The sequence below is a fragment of the Cryptomeria japonica genome, chromosome 6 (assembly GCF_030272615.1).
Source record: "Cryptomeria japonica chromosome 6, Sugi_1.0, whole genome shotgun sequence".
In the NCBI taxonomy this organism is placed as follows: Eukaryota; Viridiplantae; Streptophyta; class Pinopsida; order Cupressales; family Cupressaceae; genus Cryptomeria; species Cryptomeria japonica.
The window spans coordinates 132,666,040-132,681,457 of NC_081410.1; the positions used below are offsets into that span (position 1 = coordinate 132,666,040).

At 34.1% G+C, this 15,418-nt stretch overlaps 1 protein-coding gene across 2 annotated transcripts in view; it reads left to right on the forward strand.

The window, feature by feature from the left end:
* The window catches only part of LOC131044213 (fumarylacetoacetase), a 122,806-nt gene extending 113,391 nt beyond the window's left edge, over positions 1-9,415 (forward strand). For both annotated transcript variants that reach the window (XM_057977489.2, XM_057977490.2), the window contains 2 exons: positions 8,906-8,973; positions 9,082-9,415. In XM_057977489.2, the coding sequence (XP_057833472.1) occupies positions 8,906-8,968 (63 nt within the window). In that variant the 3' untranslated portion in view covers positions 8,969-8,973; positions 9,082-9,415. The remainder of the gene's footprint in view (positions 1-8,905; positions 8,974-9,081) is intronic.
* The last annotated feature ends 6,003 nt before the right edge of the window (positions 9,416-15,418 follow it).

Genomic DNA, 15,418 nt, shown 5'->3' on the forward strand with positions numbered 1-15,418 from the left:
CCCATTTTGTTTTGGAGTGGGGAGGAAATATATCACACATAAGTTGATTTATGGTGAACTATCTCCCCTGATAAGATGATACTGGTGGGCAGATTCACTCAGAGGCCATTCTGTTCATGATGGTATTGATCTATATTTCTAGAATAGCCAAATAAGTTAATTGAGTACACCGTTCGCAATATGGGCATGAATGTAGTATCTGGGAAACAATGAATTGAACAAGATAAGTTGATGTGAATATCATATTTCTTGTTTGAGTTAATTCTCCTTTTATAGGCCCAGTGATGTGCTTTTAAATGAGCAGTTGATGATTATGGACATTGTATGATAATGTTATGATTAAACAACAAGGAATGCTTCTTTCACTCCAACTTCTTGTTCCTGCCCATCCATGAGAAGAAGCAAATTAATAGAGGACATTAAATAAGTATGAGTTGGGTGCTTGTAACTTCCATGTATGGAGGCTTTTTAGTAGCCATTGCAAAAGCTAATGTTCAGAATTTGTTGAGTTGGCCCATGCCATAGTGAGACCACTATAAAGAAAAACACTCAACATAGATTATGCTTTCTTCCATACGGAGACATGGAAAGGGGGATAAAATGCTAATCATCATCTGATTAATTTTTCTCAGCTATTCTGCTGCCTTTTACATCTTGTACTAATTTGGTTGCGTTCCTACATGGAGTTGCTAGTATGAATTTAAACTTATTCTTAAATAAGTTTAAGACAAAATTTGAATTATTTAGGGTTCATTTTTCTATTGTAGAAACTAGAAAGAGACTCAGTTTTTGAGAGCTATTTTCATAGTGTTCTTAATTGGTCCAAATGGTTTTATGATGATGTTCAATTGATCGTTTTTGTAGGGTTTAACTGAACTTTTCCTATTTCACGCTGATGTGTGTTTATCTTTTTCATGTTTCAGATGTTGGTCTTGTATGTTATCCATTTATTAACATCGATAGACATTCTACAGTGGCATATAGGGGTCATACAATCCGTGTACATAAAAACACTGCCGTAAATCTCGTCAAAATCTGTAAATCACAGTAATTTAATATATAAAATATTAATTAAAAAAACATCCGGCCACTGCTGTCAGAATCTGTAAATCGCTGCCGTAAAAATCTATTTAATTCAGACTTGGTATGACGGAATCATTAATGGTGTATCCATTGTTATTAAAGCAGGCGGTTCGGTTTTCCTTTTATAATTTCGCTCCACAATTTCAATGGAATCTTTTTTTCCAAACGCTGATGTTTTACACCATAAAAAGTTCCTTATCTTTTTTGGTTTTTATAATGAGATGCTTTTGATTGTATTTTTTTTTTTTTATAGATAATGTGCAGCCAAGGCTGCGGAAATATATAAAATGAATACAAATCTGATTTGGGCAGTTCCAAGATGGAGGGCCATAAAATAAAGTGCAACCCATCAGGGTGCCGAACAAATTTCAAAGATAAAATCCAAAACTTCATTCTACTAATTAGTCACACCTTTGGTGTGAGGACGGGGCAACAAATGATGTCCGCCTTTATCCAATCCCCCTAAGTGAGACTTCTTTTTCTTTTTCACCTCCTTCCAATCATCATTACTGCCATCATCTACGTGGAACAAGGAAGGATCAGGAGTAATGAGACCGCTTTCATGGAACCTTGAGCCACATAGCAGATATCTTGGTAGACAACTGCAGATCTTTCTATAGTCAACCTAGGAGATTTTGGAGTAGAAGAAGATTTGTTGATAATCTTTGAATTTGCAGCTCCCAGATAGGTACTTGCACCGCTTGGAGAAGATATGGACTTTTCCATAGCTTTCTTTGTCATGTGCTCAGAGGGAGCATGCACGGTATAATGATGTGGAAGAGAGCCATTCCACCAAGAGCCTGAGCAATCACCAAATTTGGGTTTAGGGAACACATTGGTTGTGTGACCTGTATCAAAGCATTGCCTGCACCGAAACAGTGAAACTTCATAATCTAGTACTTGTGACGAGCACTGACCATCTTACTTGAAGGAGATATTGGCTGGAAGATCTCTCGATCTATCCAACTCAAGAAGAATCTGGGCAAAGGTTGTGTGAGTAAATTTTTTTGTCTCAAAATCAATTGCCCAGGTTATCACCAATTGTTTTAAAACGGGCCTCACAGGCCTCAAACCAGAAGTGCAATGCGAGATTTGGTAGCTTGACCCAGATAGTCTTCACCTTGGAAGTCTCGGTGAAGGGATTAAAGTCCGGGGACTAGGATTTGAGCAAAAGAACATGTTGCCCCCATAACCAGTGTTTGTAGATGACAACATTTGGATTCTTAACATTATCAACCACTGCGATGAAGAATCCTCGTGTGCATGGATAAATTTCCAGATTGCCTTTCATCTAGGGTTGCCACACAAAAGAGATCCATTTGTGCAATTTAGGGAGCCCAGGCCGTAATTGATTAAATTGCCCAATCAAACCCCTTGTGGCATAGAAGGCTTCGCACTCAGAGGATTCCTCTATCAACTCCCTTGTAAACTCTAGCACAATAGAAGAAGTGGCGGGTTTGAGAGTGGGGTTGTTGGAAGGGTGGGAAACATCATTGACCAGGGGAGAGGGCATCATCTTTTGTCGCCTGAGACGTGCATCCCAGGTCAAGCGCTCCATCTTAACCATGTGCGAGTCATGGCCATCCATTTTCTCAGAGGCCGATGTCCTAGAGAGCCCAATTGAAGCCAAACTCGAGTCTCCACTTTATCGTTTTTTCAAACCCCAATCCGCTAGCTTGTTGTGAGGCTGGGGAGGAAGGGACGCTGAACCCCTTGAGTTGGAACCGACAAGCGAGCCCTATTTGAAGCGAGGGATAGAAGGGCACAGGGCAGCACGAGAAACCCTATTGGCACTCCGCAAGGCATCTGCAAAACTCAACTCCGGTTTGTGTTTGAAATTTGTGCATGAGGCAGTACGTAGGGCACGCACATTCAATGGCACTTGGCCCTCGAGACACTTGACATCAAAAGCAGTGCCATGACTGCAGGGGTTGATGTTGCTGGTTGCAGAAGACGAAGAAAGGGTAGAGTGCAACATCTCCAAAGTATTGAGATTGATTTTGATTGTTTTTATTATATAATATTTTTTATTTTAAAATTTGTTAAGATTATTTTACTAAACCTATATTCTATGAAAGAAAATTAATGGTAAAAACTCGTCTTCATAATAAATTTAAATTAATTCTATATAAATAGATTTTAAAATATAAATATAATTAGTTTAAGGTAATTTATAATTTTATATATATTAAAAAAAGATAAAATTAATAATTGTTTAAAAAAATTTAGAAAAAGAAATATTAAATAAAAAATAATAACAAATTAAAATTCTTTTTAAAGAAAGGATGATTTGTGTATACATTTCTTAAAGATATATATGCTAGTGGTTATCTCCTTACAAAAATTTTCTTATAGGTGCATTTGCCACCTAGTTATTCCATTCCTAGCACAAAATTTAGAGATGGTTTTGTATTATACTATTATTTTTTCTTCAAGTTTTACCTTCAAGCTCAAGGTAACCAAGAACAAAATCTGCATGGAATTATTCTTATTCAACATGCATAGAACACGCATCAACGTGCAAATTATATGGGTAATGAACAAGTAGATGCTTTTATTATTATGAAGATATAAAATATGTGTAATGTCCCCTTCTTGCATCTAGTTAGTTCGAGGTTTCCATTAGCCATTCCTCAGGTTCCCGTAGGCTAAGTGGATGTATTTTAGCACATGGCTAATTTTTATAAGTGCTATTTTTAGCACTTGGTCTTGGCTTCTATCTCCTCTCAGTTCAAAGTGCAATGCTTTCTAGTTTAGTGCCTTGGTGAGTTCTAAGGTTAACAAGATAATTTTTTATTTATTTCACTTAAGTGTTCTTTTATAAAGTCAATAACTTAAGTGAAGGGTGACGTGTTCATAAAGTGTTCCCCGTATTCCTATGCCTAGGGAAATGCATCACTTTAAGTTGTTTTTAAAAAGCAAGTTAGACTTCTAAAGTGACGCCAAGGCAAGGTGGGGTTTTAATAATTTAAAAGATTTATATTATGCCTCCAAAAGTGATGCAAAGACATGGGATTGAATAAAGTGTTTCAAAAAGACTATTTTGTGAGCTCAAAAGGGGTCGAACTATATGGGGGTAATTTCATGTTATTTCAAAAAGTTAAATGAGAGGGAATAGATTCAAATTCAAATGTGTGCTGCCCTAATTCTTCCCTCTTCATATAAATATGAGTTTGAGCTCTCATTTGCATATTATCGGTTTGAAAACTTAAGGAGATGCTACTAGAATGAGCTTTGAGAGTTCTTCTTTGCTGGGTTGAGGACGAAAACCCTCTTCTTGGTTTATGGTTTCGTCGGTGGAACATCCACATCAGCTGGTTGGTGTACTTGGTTTGAGATTAAGAGTGATTTTGGCTTGGTTTGGTGATTTAGGTTTGAAGATAACGAAGATTTATGAAGTTTTTTGATATGGGTATTTAGTTTTTGGTGGTGTGAGCTTTCTTGGAGTGTTGTTCGTATTTGGTAGTGTTTTTGTGCTTTTTTTCTGTGTGCTGGCGAGCTTTTTCAGAGATATTGGATATCAAATTTCTGCTCATAACTCAGTGGGGGTGATAGTTTTCATTCTGGATATTGTTTCATTGCATTCCTCATAGCTGGGCACTACCTTTTGAGCATTCATTTGTGGTTTTTGGTGGAGAGCTGATTTACTAAGGCAAATCACCCTTCCTAGAACGCTGTACACTCCTTTCAGCACGTGGGTTTTGGAAATTGGTTTAAGTCTGCATTTGGGGTGTTGAAAACTAATAGTATTGGAGTTTAATATTGGTAATTGAAGATTGAAAATGCTGGAGCAGATTTGACTGAGTTTGGAGGCATGGAATATCTTCTTGAGAATCGCCTTCGTCCCATTTTGGTGCCTAGTTTGGTGCTGGTCACTTTCTGAGCATTCTAATTGAGACTACTCCCATGTCTGAAATTGTAAAACAAACTGATTTCAGTTTGTTACTGAATGCTTATTGATTTTGTAATGATGATATATGTGGTTTAAATGCAAATGAATTGTCCATTCTCTTTCATTGCAATGCTTATTCTATATGTGCAACAAATATGCTGAATGAACTTCAAATAAAAACACTTTCCGCATTCTTGTCTTATTCTATCAAACAAACACAAAAAAAATCAAGGGTGAACATTTCAATATCAATATGAAAAAATCAATGCATGGAGGATCAAATATAAATTTTCTCTTGCTTGAATTCTTTCCATGTTAATAGACAAATGGGGATTAAATCCATCCATTTCTGTCAATGGTGACATATTTGTAGTGGAGCATTAAAAGGATGTCTTTTTCCCCATACTGCTAAACAGGCTGCCATGTGCTCCCAATGTCCTCCATTACTTAATGTGCTCAGCATGGTTTGTTCTTATGAGTAAATGGTAAGGATGATGACTGCATGGGCTCAAATTCACAACTATCATATTCACTCATTAATTGTCCGGTGTCCCTGATTTATTTGAACCACTTGGACACTGTATCATCATATGCTTAAATGTAGGTAAAGTGAGTTCCTTGTGTCAAGGGGGAAATAGTTTATGTCTTTGCTTCTCCTTAAATAAACCATGGTGTAACATAACTGAACTTGTTTTAGGAAAGAAATTTATTTAATGTCCATGACTCTTATCTTCTGGACCAATAGCAGGTGATGTGATGGGCTTTTTCTTTGTTAACTTATTTTATGGGAACAAATTTAGATACACGTTTGGATTCAAATTATGCTTATGCAGGAACATTGCTGCTGTCATGAAAATGACAAAAGTAATCATGATTCTTCCTAAGGTAGTGTCATGGGTGTTTTCTTTGTTAACTTATTTTATGGGAACAAGTTTAGATACATGTTTGGATTCAAACTATGTTTATGCAGTAACATTGCTGCTATCATGAAAATTACAAAATTAGTCATGATTATTCCTAAGATAGTGTCATATTTTTCAATTATAGTGTATTGTGTTTAGCATTATATATGATGAACTATTGCTTTTCTTGGAAATTGTGTTAAAGCCAATGTTCCATGGCGATGTGTCCCTTGGGATCTTAGTGATGTCTTGGGGACTTAGGAACTTAGAAGGGATGTCCCAACGTCAAGGTTACCCCAAGACTAGGGTACTTGGAGATGCTAGAGATTGGTACCGGTACTGGTACGGCTAATTTTCAAAAATAAGAGACGGGGGGTACTTTGAGATGCCAATTTTTTTAATATAATTTAATAATTTGTAGAAAATATCATGACATAGAACTTTGAAAACAAGAACAGTGGTAAAATTTAATGTTAAATTTAAAATTGAACAAAGGTTGATATAAAAATTGTTGGTACCATAGCTGATGTAAATGGCCTATGCATCGGGAAGTTTCTGGTATCGGAAACGGGTCTCTGTCTTCGATATGCGTCTCAAGGGGTAGGAAACACATCTCTTGGTAACGTAGCCCAACCTTGTCCCCATTTTTTTGAAATTTTTGGGATGTGTTTGAGATATCCCCTAAATAGACATGTCCCTTGGCTGCACCTTCACAAGTCATCTCAAAAAACACATTAAAATGAAAGTAAATATGGCATAAATTAAATTTACCTACAACATCTACAAATTCGAGAAAGTGTTGAATTTCCTCAGCCTCAATGCATATCAAAGTTTGAGGACTCAAACTCAGACTTGACTCAGCAGCGCAAATTTTGACTCAGATTCAAGACTCGTCACAGAATCAGCAAAAAAAATATATATAATTACTCAAAAAAATGATATTAAGGCATTTAGAGAACATGAAAGCCTAATTTGACTATCAATTTATCATAATTCAAGAATTACACATGTTATATGATCTTCAAACTCTCAAATTTTAAATTTTCATAATTCATAGTTTCAAACTTTCAAGTTTCAAACTTTCAAATCTATAACAGCATCATAAGTTTATAAATGTTTACATATGATGATATGTCAAAATGAGAAAAAACAACCAAATACAATCTACATCTTCTTGTTTCTCCTCCTAATGTAATTTAATTTTTCAGGCCTCTAACTAGAAGGTTCTACAGTATCAAAATGATGATGGATTGTTTGTTCAAAAGTGTTTTTGTTCTCCTCCATTCCATCCAATTCTATCACTTCTGCTTCTTTTGCTGCTCCTCTCTCCAATTCTGCAAGATCTTCATCTATATGGAGGACATCATCAACATTTTGTTCATCGACATTCCATTCACCATAAGGATCAATATCATCCAAGTCGATGGGTTCATGAGAAATGCCCTCCACCTTTCTAGTTCGAAGGTGGAGGTTGTATCGAACGAAGACAAGATCATTGAGGCGTCGTTGGGTTAACCTGTTTGAATGTTCTCAAATAACTTCAATTGTGTTCACACCTAGAAGCATTACATGGCTGGGAGAAAATACGGATGGCTAGCTTTTGAAGATTTGGCATACCAACATAATAATTCTCCCACCATAAATCTACAAAAAAAACATTTTTTTATAAGAATAAAATAAAAAAAATATAAGAATCAAGTTTCTAATTTTTGCTTGTATTATTGAACTAACTTTTTATCTAGTTGTTTTTCTCTCCTATTAATTGCTTGAGCTGAAGAAAGGAGTCTCCCCTCCGCACCCTTGTAGACCTTGAATAGATAGATAAAATATAGAAAATTAATTATTATGCATGTAAAACGGTTGTTTCTAGAGAGTCAACATTGCCAAATTCATAAATAAGATATATCAAATCTCACCTCTAACCCATCGTGAACTTTGCCCCTCAGCTCACAATTTGGCACTATCTTTTCCATGCATGTAATAACACTTGCCATGACCTCCTCATCGGCATTAAATGTATTAGAGATGTAGAAATTTTGGGTTCAAGGAGTAGGCCAAGACATGTATTAGTTGGTAGAGTTGGTTTGTCCATCTATGATCACTGATATGCCAAATGATTTCATTTTTTTTTTCTGCCATAGTAATGCAATATGGCCTCTTTGGCTCTATCCATGGCCTCATAAAGGAAACCCATTGCCATACCCTCTCCATCCATGATAAGAACTCTGACCAAAGGTTCTATCACCTAAAAAATTGAAAACAAATTTTAAGTTATTACAAAATTAAACCCTCAAAAAAAAACAGCAAATAGATTATTTTGTATAAAGTTTATGTTTTTATTTGTTACTTACCCTTATTAACTCTCCATTTTTGATGAATGTGTCATACAAAATTATTCTTGCAATCTTCTCCCCTTAAACTTTTTGAGAAAATGGAGACTCCAATTAAACATCAAACACAAGTATTTTCTTGAGATAAGGACTTGCGGCCAGAATGCTTTGCAAAGTGAGGAAGTGGCTAGGGTATCGTGTCATTCTTGGTCGCACAAGGTCCTTGCTATTTGTATGTCTTCTACTAGCCAATGGCATTCTACAGACCTACTTTCATAAGAATTGTGCTTCATTCGTTGAAGTTGAAATTTAAGATCAATTTAATGGTATGCCATATTCTGGTTTTGATGAGGCTACAGAAGCTAGTTGAATTTGGAACTCTACAGTTAAAGTGCTTTGGTCCAGACAAATAATGTAGTACTGTGGCAGTATGGAGTACATAACACATTTTATCAGTAAGTTTCTAAATGGAAGTATCCTTTCCACAAATAGACAGTGAATATGGTAGTCATCTACTTTTCAATGTTTCTAACTGTCAAACTTTAAAATCCAAGTTTGCTACAGCAAATTCAGAATTATTACGCTGAACATAGATGTCAGTGCAAATGTAGATATGAATGGAGACTAGACTTTGGGAAATTTTTTATTGATTGATGTTTCTATGTAGTTTCATTTGGTGACATTTTTTTTATGTACAGGGTGATGGGTATAAGGTTGGCTTTGGTGCATGTTCTGGGAAGGTTCTTCCAGCAAATCTTTGATTGCAGTAAGTATGCTCATCTCTCATTAAGCACAACCTCTTGCAACATGATTTGTAAGAAAATTTTAAAAACTCACAATTGAAGCTAAAATGTCTTAATACACTGTTTTTCAGGATGCCAGCAATCGCCAACTCTCTTCAATATGTACGAAGTCTAAATGGAGCCGACTGTTACGTTTTGGTGAAATGTTACACTTTATTTTGAGGTTAAATTTTTGTCAAGCAAACAAGATATGTGATAAATAGAATTGTTGGTTTGGGTATCTTGTTCATGTTATTCTGCATGGTTGCACAGATTCTTGACTAAACAATTCATCATCAGATTTTCAAGTTTCATTTAACCGATAATAAGATTTCATCCTTCTTCCAGTGAGACAGCTTGGGATTCTTTGCCCATTTGATTTAAGCTATTCACATGCCTTTCTTGCCTGTATGGTATTTCACATGAGCAATGTGTATTGGCAACATTTTGTTTATATATTTTAATTTTGTGGAATTTAAAAGAAAATTGTAGCATTTAATGCTTGAAGGATGATTTGTTTCCTATGAGTAGTCATTTTTTCTATGATCGTTTTGTATGTTCATAATAATCATATTTTGGTTTGACACCGATGCGTGTACTAAAGGTTCCTACAACTAAAATATGTTGCATCACTAAACAATTTTAGAATATATGACTAGGCCAACGAAATCATCACAACATATTTTGCTATTAAGAAACTAAAATATATCGAAAGTCAGCTGCATTATGTATATATTCTATTAGCGAGAATTGTAAAACAAAGCTGTTCCCATACTCGTGTATGCCTGCAAAAAAATAATATCCAATACTTGTTAAACAGAAGTAAAGCATTTATATAGTGAAAGAGATTGAATACTAGAGATAGCCATAGAAACCAGGTTGGGATGAATTAATTTAGGTTGTGACAATGGGAAATATTAATTATGCCTATAGGCATCTACATTGGTAGCTACCACTATTCAGCAAGAATCCATGAAAGAAAAACAGAAAGCAAGGATAAAAATATAAAAATTGAAAATGCAATTTCAAAGATCCTTATCTGCAATTTTCTTTTCTTATTTGGTTTGGATTTCATTCTCTATTTAACAATTCAGCCCCCATTGAAAATAAGAAGAGATTGATGGAAAGAAAGCTATGAATTGAATAATATAATTTGAATGGAATAAAAAAAAATCAAATGATTTTCTAGATCATTTTTTACATAAATTTTTCTAAACACAGGTATTTTAGTATAGTTTTGTATATGATATCAATTTATCATGAACAATCTGCTTTATTTTTTCTATCTTCTCTGACTAGAAGAATTTTTAAAAACTTTGTTTTCAAAAGATGTATAACTTGCATGTTACGACAGAATTCTAGATTGGCCCCTTTTTATTAGCTTTTATTAATTTTTGGGTAAAGCAAGACACGTTGGTTGATGAGAAAACAAAACATTAACAACTATTGTAAAACTATTTGATACCTTTTGACAGTTTTCAAGATTTTAAGGTGAAAATGCAAATAAAATAAGGACACTTTTGTATCCCTGTGATGTTTGACCTGTCAAAGAATCTAAGAGTACATGTTAGAAGGAGCCAAGAGTGCATGCCACTCCTTGCCTTACAGGACACATGCAAACAAACCAATAAAAAGAAGACAATTATTATTACACTTATACTAACCGTATTACTAATCAAATACAGTATGCCAAGGTTAACCGTCAAATATAAAAGGAAATTATAACAATCTAATCTCGCACGTCTTTGGTAAGTCAAAAGAGCTTAAATGTTTATCTTGGACAAGGATTTTCAAGACTAGACTTAGATCCACCTAGAACAAGGAATTTATAGCTAATTATGAGCTTTCTATCTCAAGATAAAGAGGTTCGTCTTGTACAAGGAGATGAACTTAGGTATGAGCCTCAAATGATAGATATAATGGTAGTCATGCAAGACAAAAATAGAGTTGGGTTTTATCTAGAAATGTGGGTTACTATCGAATTGGATATCTCTTTATACATTATATATCAAAATTAACACTATTTTAATTAGGTCATATTTAAGATATGAGATATATTGGTAAACAACTTATTTTTGAGACAAAGGAATTTGATCTTTTGGAAAGATCAAAAGTGCTATTGTGATCATTTTGAGATATTAAATATTAGGTTTGAATTTTTATTATTTTTTTTGGGATGTCATCCACAAATTCATTTTTGTTATTCGATACGGGAGCACAAGAACCTCTTTGGCTAAGAACCAAGGAGTGAGGGGTATCCATTCCACCAAATTTGCTTGGGGCACCTACTCTTATCCCTTTAACATGTCAAAGTCAAGCATTCAATAAGAACTGATCCTTGATGGGTTCATAAGAACCTTTCAACTTCACTAGTAGACCAAGGACCTATTGACTATTAGGTTTGAATTTCGTTATGATAGTGAACATAAAATTTGTTCATGACTTGTATTGTAACTTTTACAACACCACACTATTTATAATATTGTTTGGTCTAAATCATTGACCTATTTATTCATTTTATATTTATTTAGTCAATCAGTCAATGTAGTGGGTGGAATACTCAATTTGATCAAAACTATTACTCAAGCAATTGAGATTATTATTTTTTGGTTAATGGTGTGTATTTCCTTGCTAACAAGAGGCAAACACAAATTTGTAGGGTTAACATAACATGTTTGTACTGTTGATGTCAATTGTACAATAGCTTGGTTATGTACTCTTTGCATCTTAGGAAAAAATCTCTATGTAGAGTACACTGATGGATGTCTCATAAACCAATTGGTGTGTTACTTGGTTGTGACTTGAAAAACTATCTTTTCCATTTATATATCTTAAGAAGCATTTACACAACAATATGCACACATTATGTAAAATATTGCAAGCTCAAGCATTTTGAACTTATGTTTAGGCTCTTTCCCATTTATTTATTTTTTGGGCGTCAAATTGTGCTTAGAACATATGTCAATCATGCTCAACTTCGTAATATTTATCATTGGACCTCAACCCTACAAATTTTCTTCTTAGTTAAAAAAATTACTTGTTCATCAAGTCCTTATACTTGTGATTGTTGGGGGAATGGGCATCAAATTATGCTTAGAACATTTGTCGATCATGCTCAACTTCATAATACTAATCGTTGGACCTCAACCCTTAAGATTTTCTATCTTAGTTAAAAATTTATTTGTTCGTTAAGTCACTTTCCAAAAATTAAGTGTGAAGGAAACAAAGAAAAACATAATGATATTGGTTTTTCTTGACAAGCTTATATAAGGAGATGAGGAATGGAGAGGATTACTATTTCATATTATCAAATTCATTTATCCCGAGATTGAACAATGATAATCTTTTCTAACCTACTTATTCATTTGAATAATTTCATCCATTAATCATCCTTATGTTGAATAGTCATAGAGTTCTTTCAGCTTTAATTATTTTGGTTGTATGAGATTTTCATAATATATTTTAGTTTAGTGTGAAATTAAAAAATTTGTGTGTGGAGTTTCTAAATTTTGGCTTGTGAGAAGTTTTCATGTATTACATGGATATGATTTTAAAGTACTTATTTTGATGAAATCTTAGTGTTGAATCACTATTATTGTTCATTTACCATGGTTGGTTGTACCTATTTCACATCTATACTATTTGATATTAATAAATATTACTAATATAGTTTGTAAAGACATGACTACAATATTAAGAATTGCCATATCACATTTTTTGCTAATCTTAACTTTAAATAATTCTATGCTATACCTAATCGATACCTTAAGAACAACTCTTATATGATATAAATGTTAGTTTACACTAGCGTGCTTGCAAAGAAAAGGATTGTAACCATTGTTGCTATTTGTCAATTAATATTGCTAGGTTGTTGGGCCTACCATAAGGTATTGTGATTGATTAGATGGTTCTAGAGCTCCAACATTTACATTTAATGATTTACTCACTTCTATGTAGTCATTGGGATGTGTAATTATTTTCAATTGATATTATTATTTTTTTATATTGCTTATTATGTTCAACAATAATAAAATAATCTTTCTTCTAATCGTCTTGTCATTTTTTTGTGGTTTACCACCAAAAATATTCAAACTACTAATAATCTTAGTATTGTAAGTTGGATGGTTGTGTTGCCATGATAACCATGACTTAGTTTTGTTTTCATGTCCAAGGCGTTTTCTTATTTGAAATGGACGACTTGCTTTGAAGAATCGATGGTTTAAAATGCTCCTTTAACCTTGCAAAACGATATAAGAATCTCGTTCATTCATTTTATTCTTTTATCTTTACTATTCACGCATTAATTCTTAAGAGTACTTCCCATGTCTTGTTTCACGAGTGAGAGGTTAAAAAGCTTTGCCATTTGTTGTACGAGGAAAATGGTATTCGTGATTTGTGTTGTTTATGAAAAATGGTATTGCTCTATTCTCAAGGGGTCTTTTTCCTACTAAAATATTTATGGTGACGTCAATCATAGCCCACAGATATTATATGACTAATAAATGAATATTAGTCCAATTTTCTTCCTTGCATTCCCTTTTTGCTCCTACAAAATATTGTTATCTTTATCACACACATTACTTTGTAACATCAATTACTATTGAACTAGTTGTTAAACACTGCAAGCAACTGTGTAAGATATTTGCAATGTAAATAAGAAATTTTCTTAGACTAATTTTCATTCCACATAGTCTCATAGAAATACTTTGATTTCTTGAATTTCAAGCCCTAGACCTTACCAACGAAAAAAAAAAGAAAAAAACAAGTAACATGGATTGGCTAAAACCCTGTATGCAAAGAAATTAAAGAGGAATTTAACAACTAAAAACCCTTCAGTAAGAAAAGAAAATTCTCAAATGGATTAAAATATTTATAGTGTTGAGTTTGCCATTTATGAATTGGGGCTATCAATCTATGCCAAAATATTGGCTTTCCTACGTCAGTAGACTTTCTAGAAATTATTTCCAAATGGATTTTGAGAATCCTAGCACCAAAGTTAAAATGGGTAAGGAAACTTTTTGGGGACTATTATGTTACTGCTTATCTATTTCACTCTTATGAAGATGGGTTGAAGCTTTTTTATTCTAAATATAATTAATAATTATTGATCATATATATATATATATATATATATATATATATATATATATATATATATATATATATATATATATATTTATGGCATATTAAAGAATTTCTCTATTTTCAAAAAATATTTTCTTAAATTCTTTTTTTGTCACCCCTTTCTAATATACAACCTAAATTAAAAGCCTCCTTATTTTCACTGGATATAGTATTTTTTCATAGCCCAAATAAAAAACCCCCCTATTTTCATCGATAGGCAATATATTGTACCCTCATTTTTGGGATATTAAACCCCCCAATATGAATGCATGTATGTGTGTTCATGGCATACTAAATAATCCCCTTATTTTAAAAAAATATTGCCCTAAACTCCTTTTTTGTCACCCCCTCTTAATACACAACCTAAATTAAAAGCCCCACTATTTTCACTAGATATTGTATTTTTTCATAGCCCGAATTAAAAACCCCCCTATTTTCACTAATAGACAATATATTGTACCCTTTTTTTTGGATTTTAAACCCCCCAATATGAATGCACGCGATATAATATTGCCTAGCCAGTGAAGCCCCCATGATGTGTGTGTGTGTGTGTGTGTGTGTGTGTGTGTGTGTGTGTGTGTCTGTGTCTGTGTGATAGAGAGAGAGAGAGAGAGAGAGAGAGAGAGAGAGAGATGGGGAGATAAAAAGAGATATTCCTACATTTCCTTCTCTCCATACATTTATCTCTCTTTGTTTGTCCATCTTCATCTCCATCTTCCTATCTATCTCTATTGCCTATCTCGATCTCCTTACCTCTCTCTACATCTCTCTTCTCCCTCTATCTTTTCCACCATACCTATCCCTCTATCTCTCCCCTTCCTTATCCCCCCATCACTCCCTCTTTCTATATCTATTTACCTCTCTCTCTTCTGTCTATTACTCTTCCTCCCTCTCCCTCCCTCTCTATTTTTATATATCCATCTCCCTCTCCATATCTCTCTCTCTCCCACACACACACCCTATTTCTCCTTTCTTGTCTCTATCTTCTCCTCTATCTTTCACTTTGTCTCTCTATACCTCTCTATTACTTGTCTCTATCACCTTCTTTCTCTCTCACTCTTACCCCCTCTATCTGTATCAACACATATCTCCCTCCCCCTTGAGCTATCTTTGTCTCATCATGTACACCTCTCTCTCTCTCTCTCTCTCTCTCTCTCTCTCTCTCTCTCTCTCTCTCTCTCTCTCTCTCTCTCTCTCTCTCTCTCTCTCTCTCTCTCTCTCTCTCTCTCTCTCTCTCTCTTATTCAATCCATCTTTCTTGATCTATCTCTATTTCTCTATTCATCTATCTCCCTCCCTCTTTGTA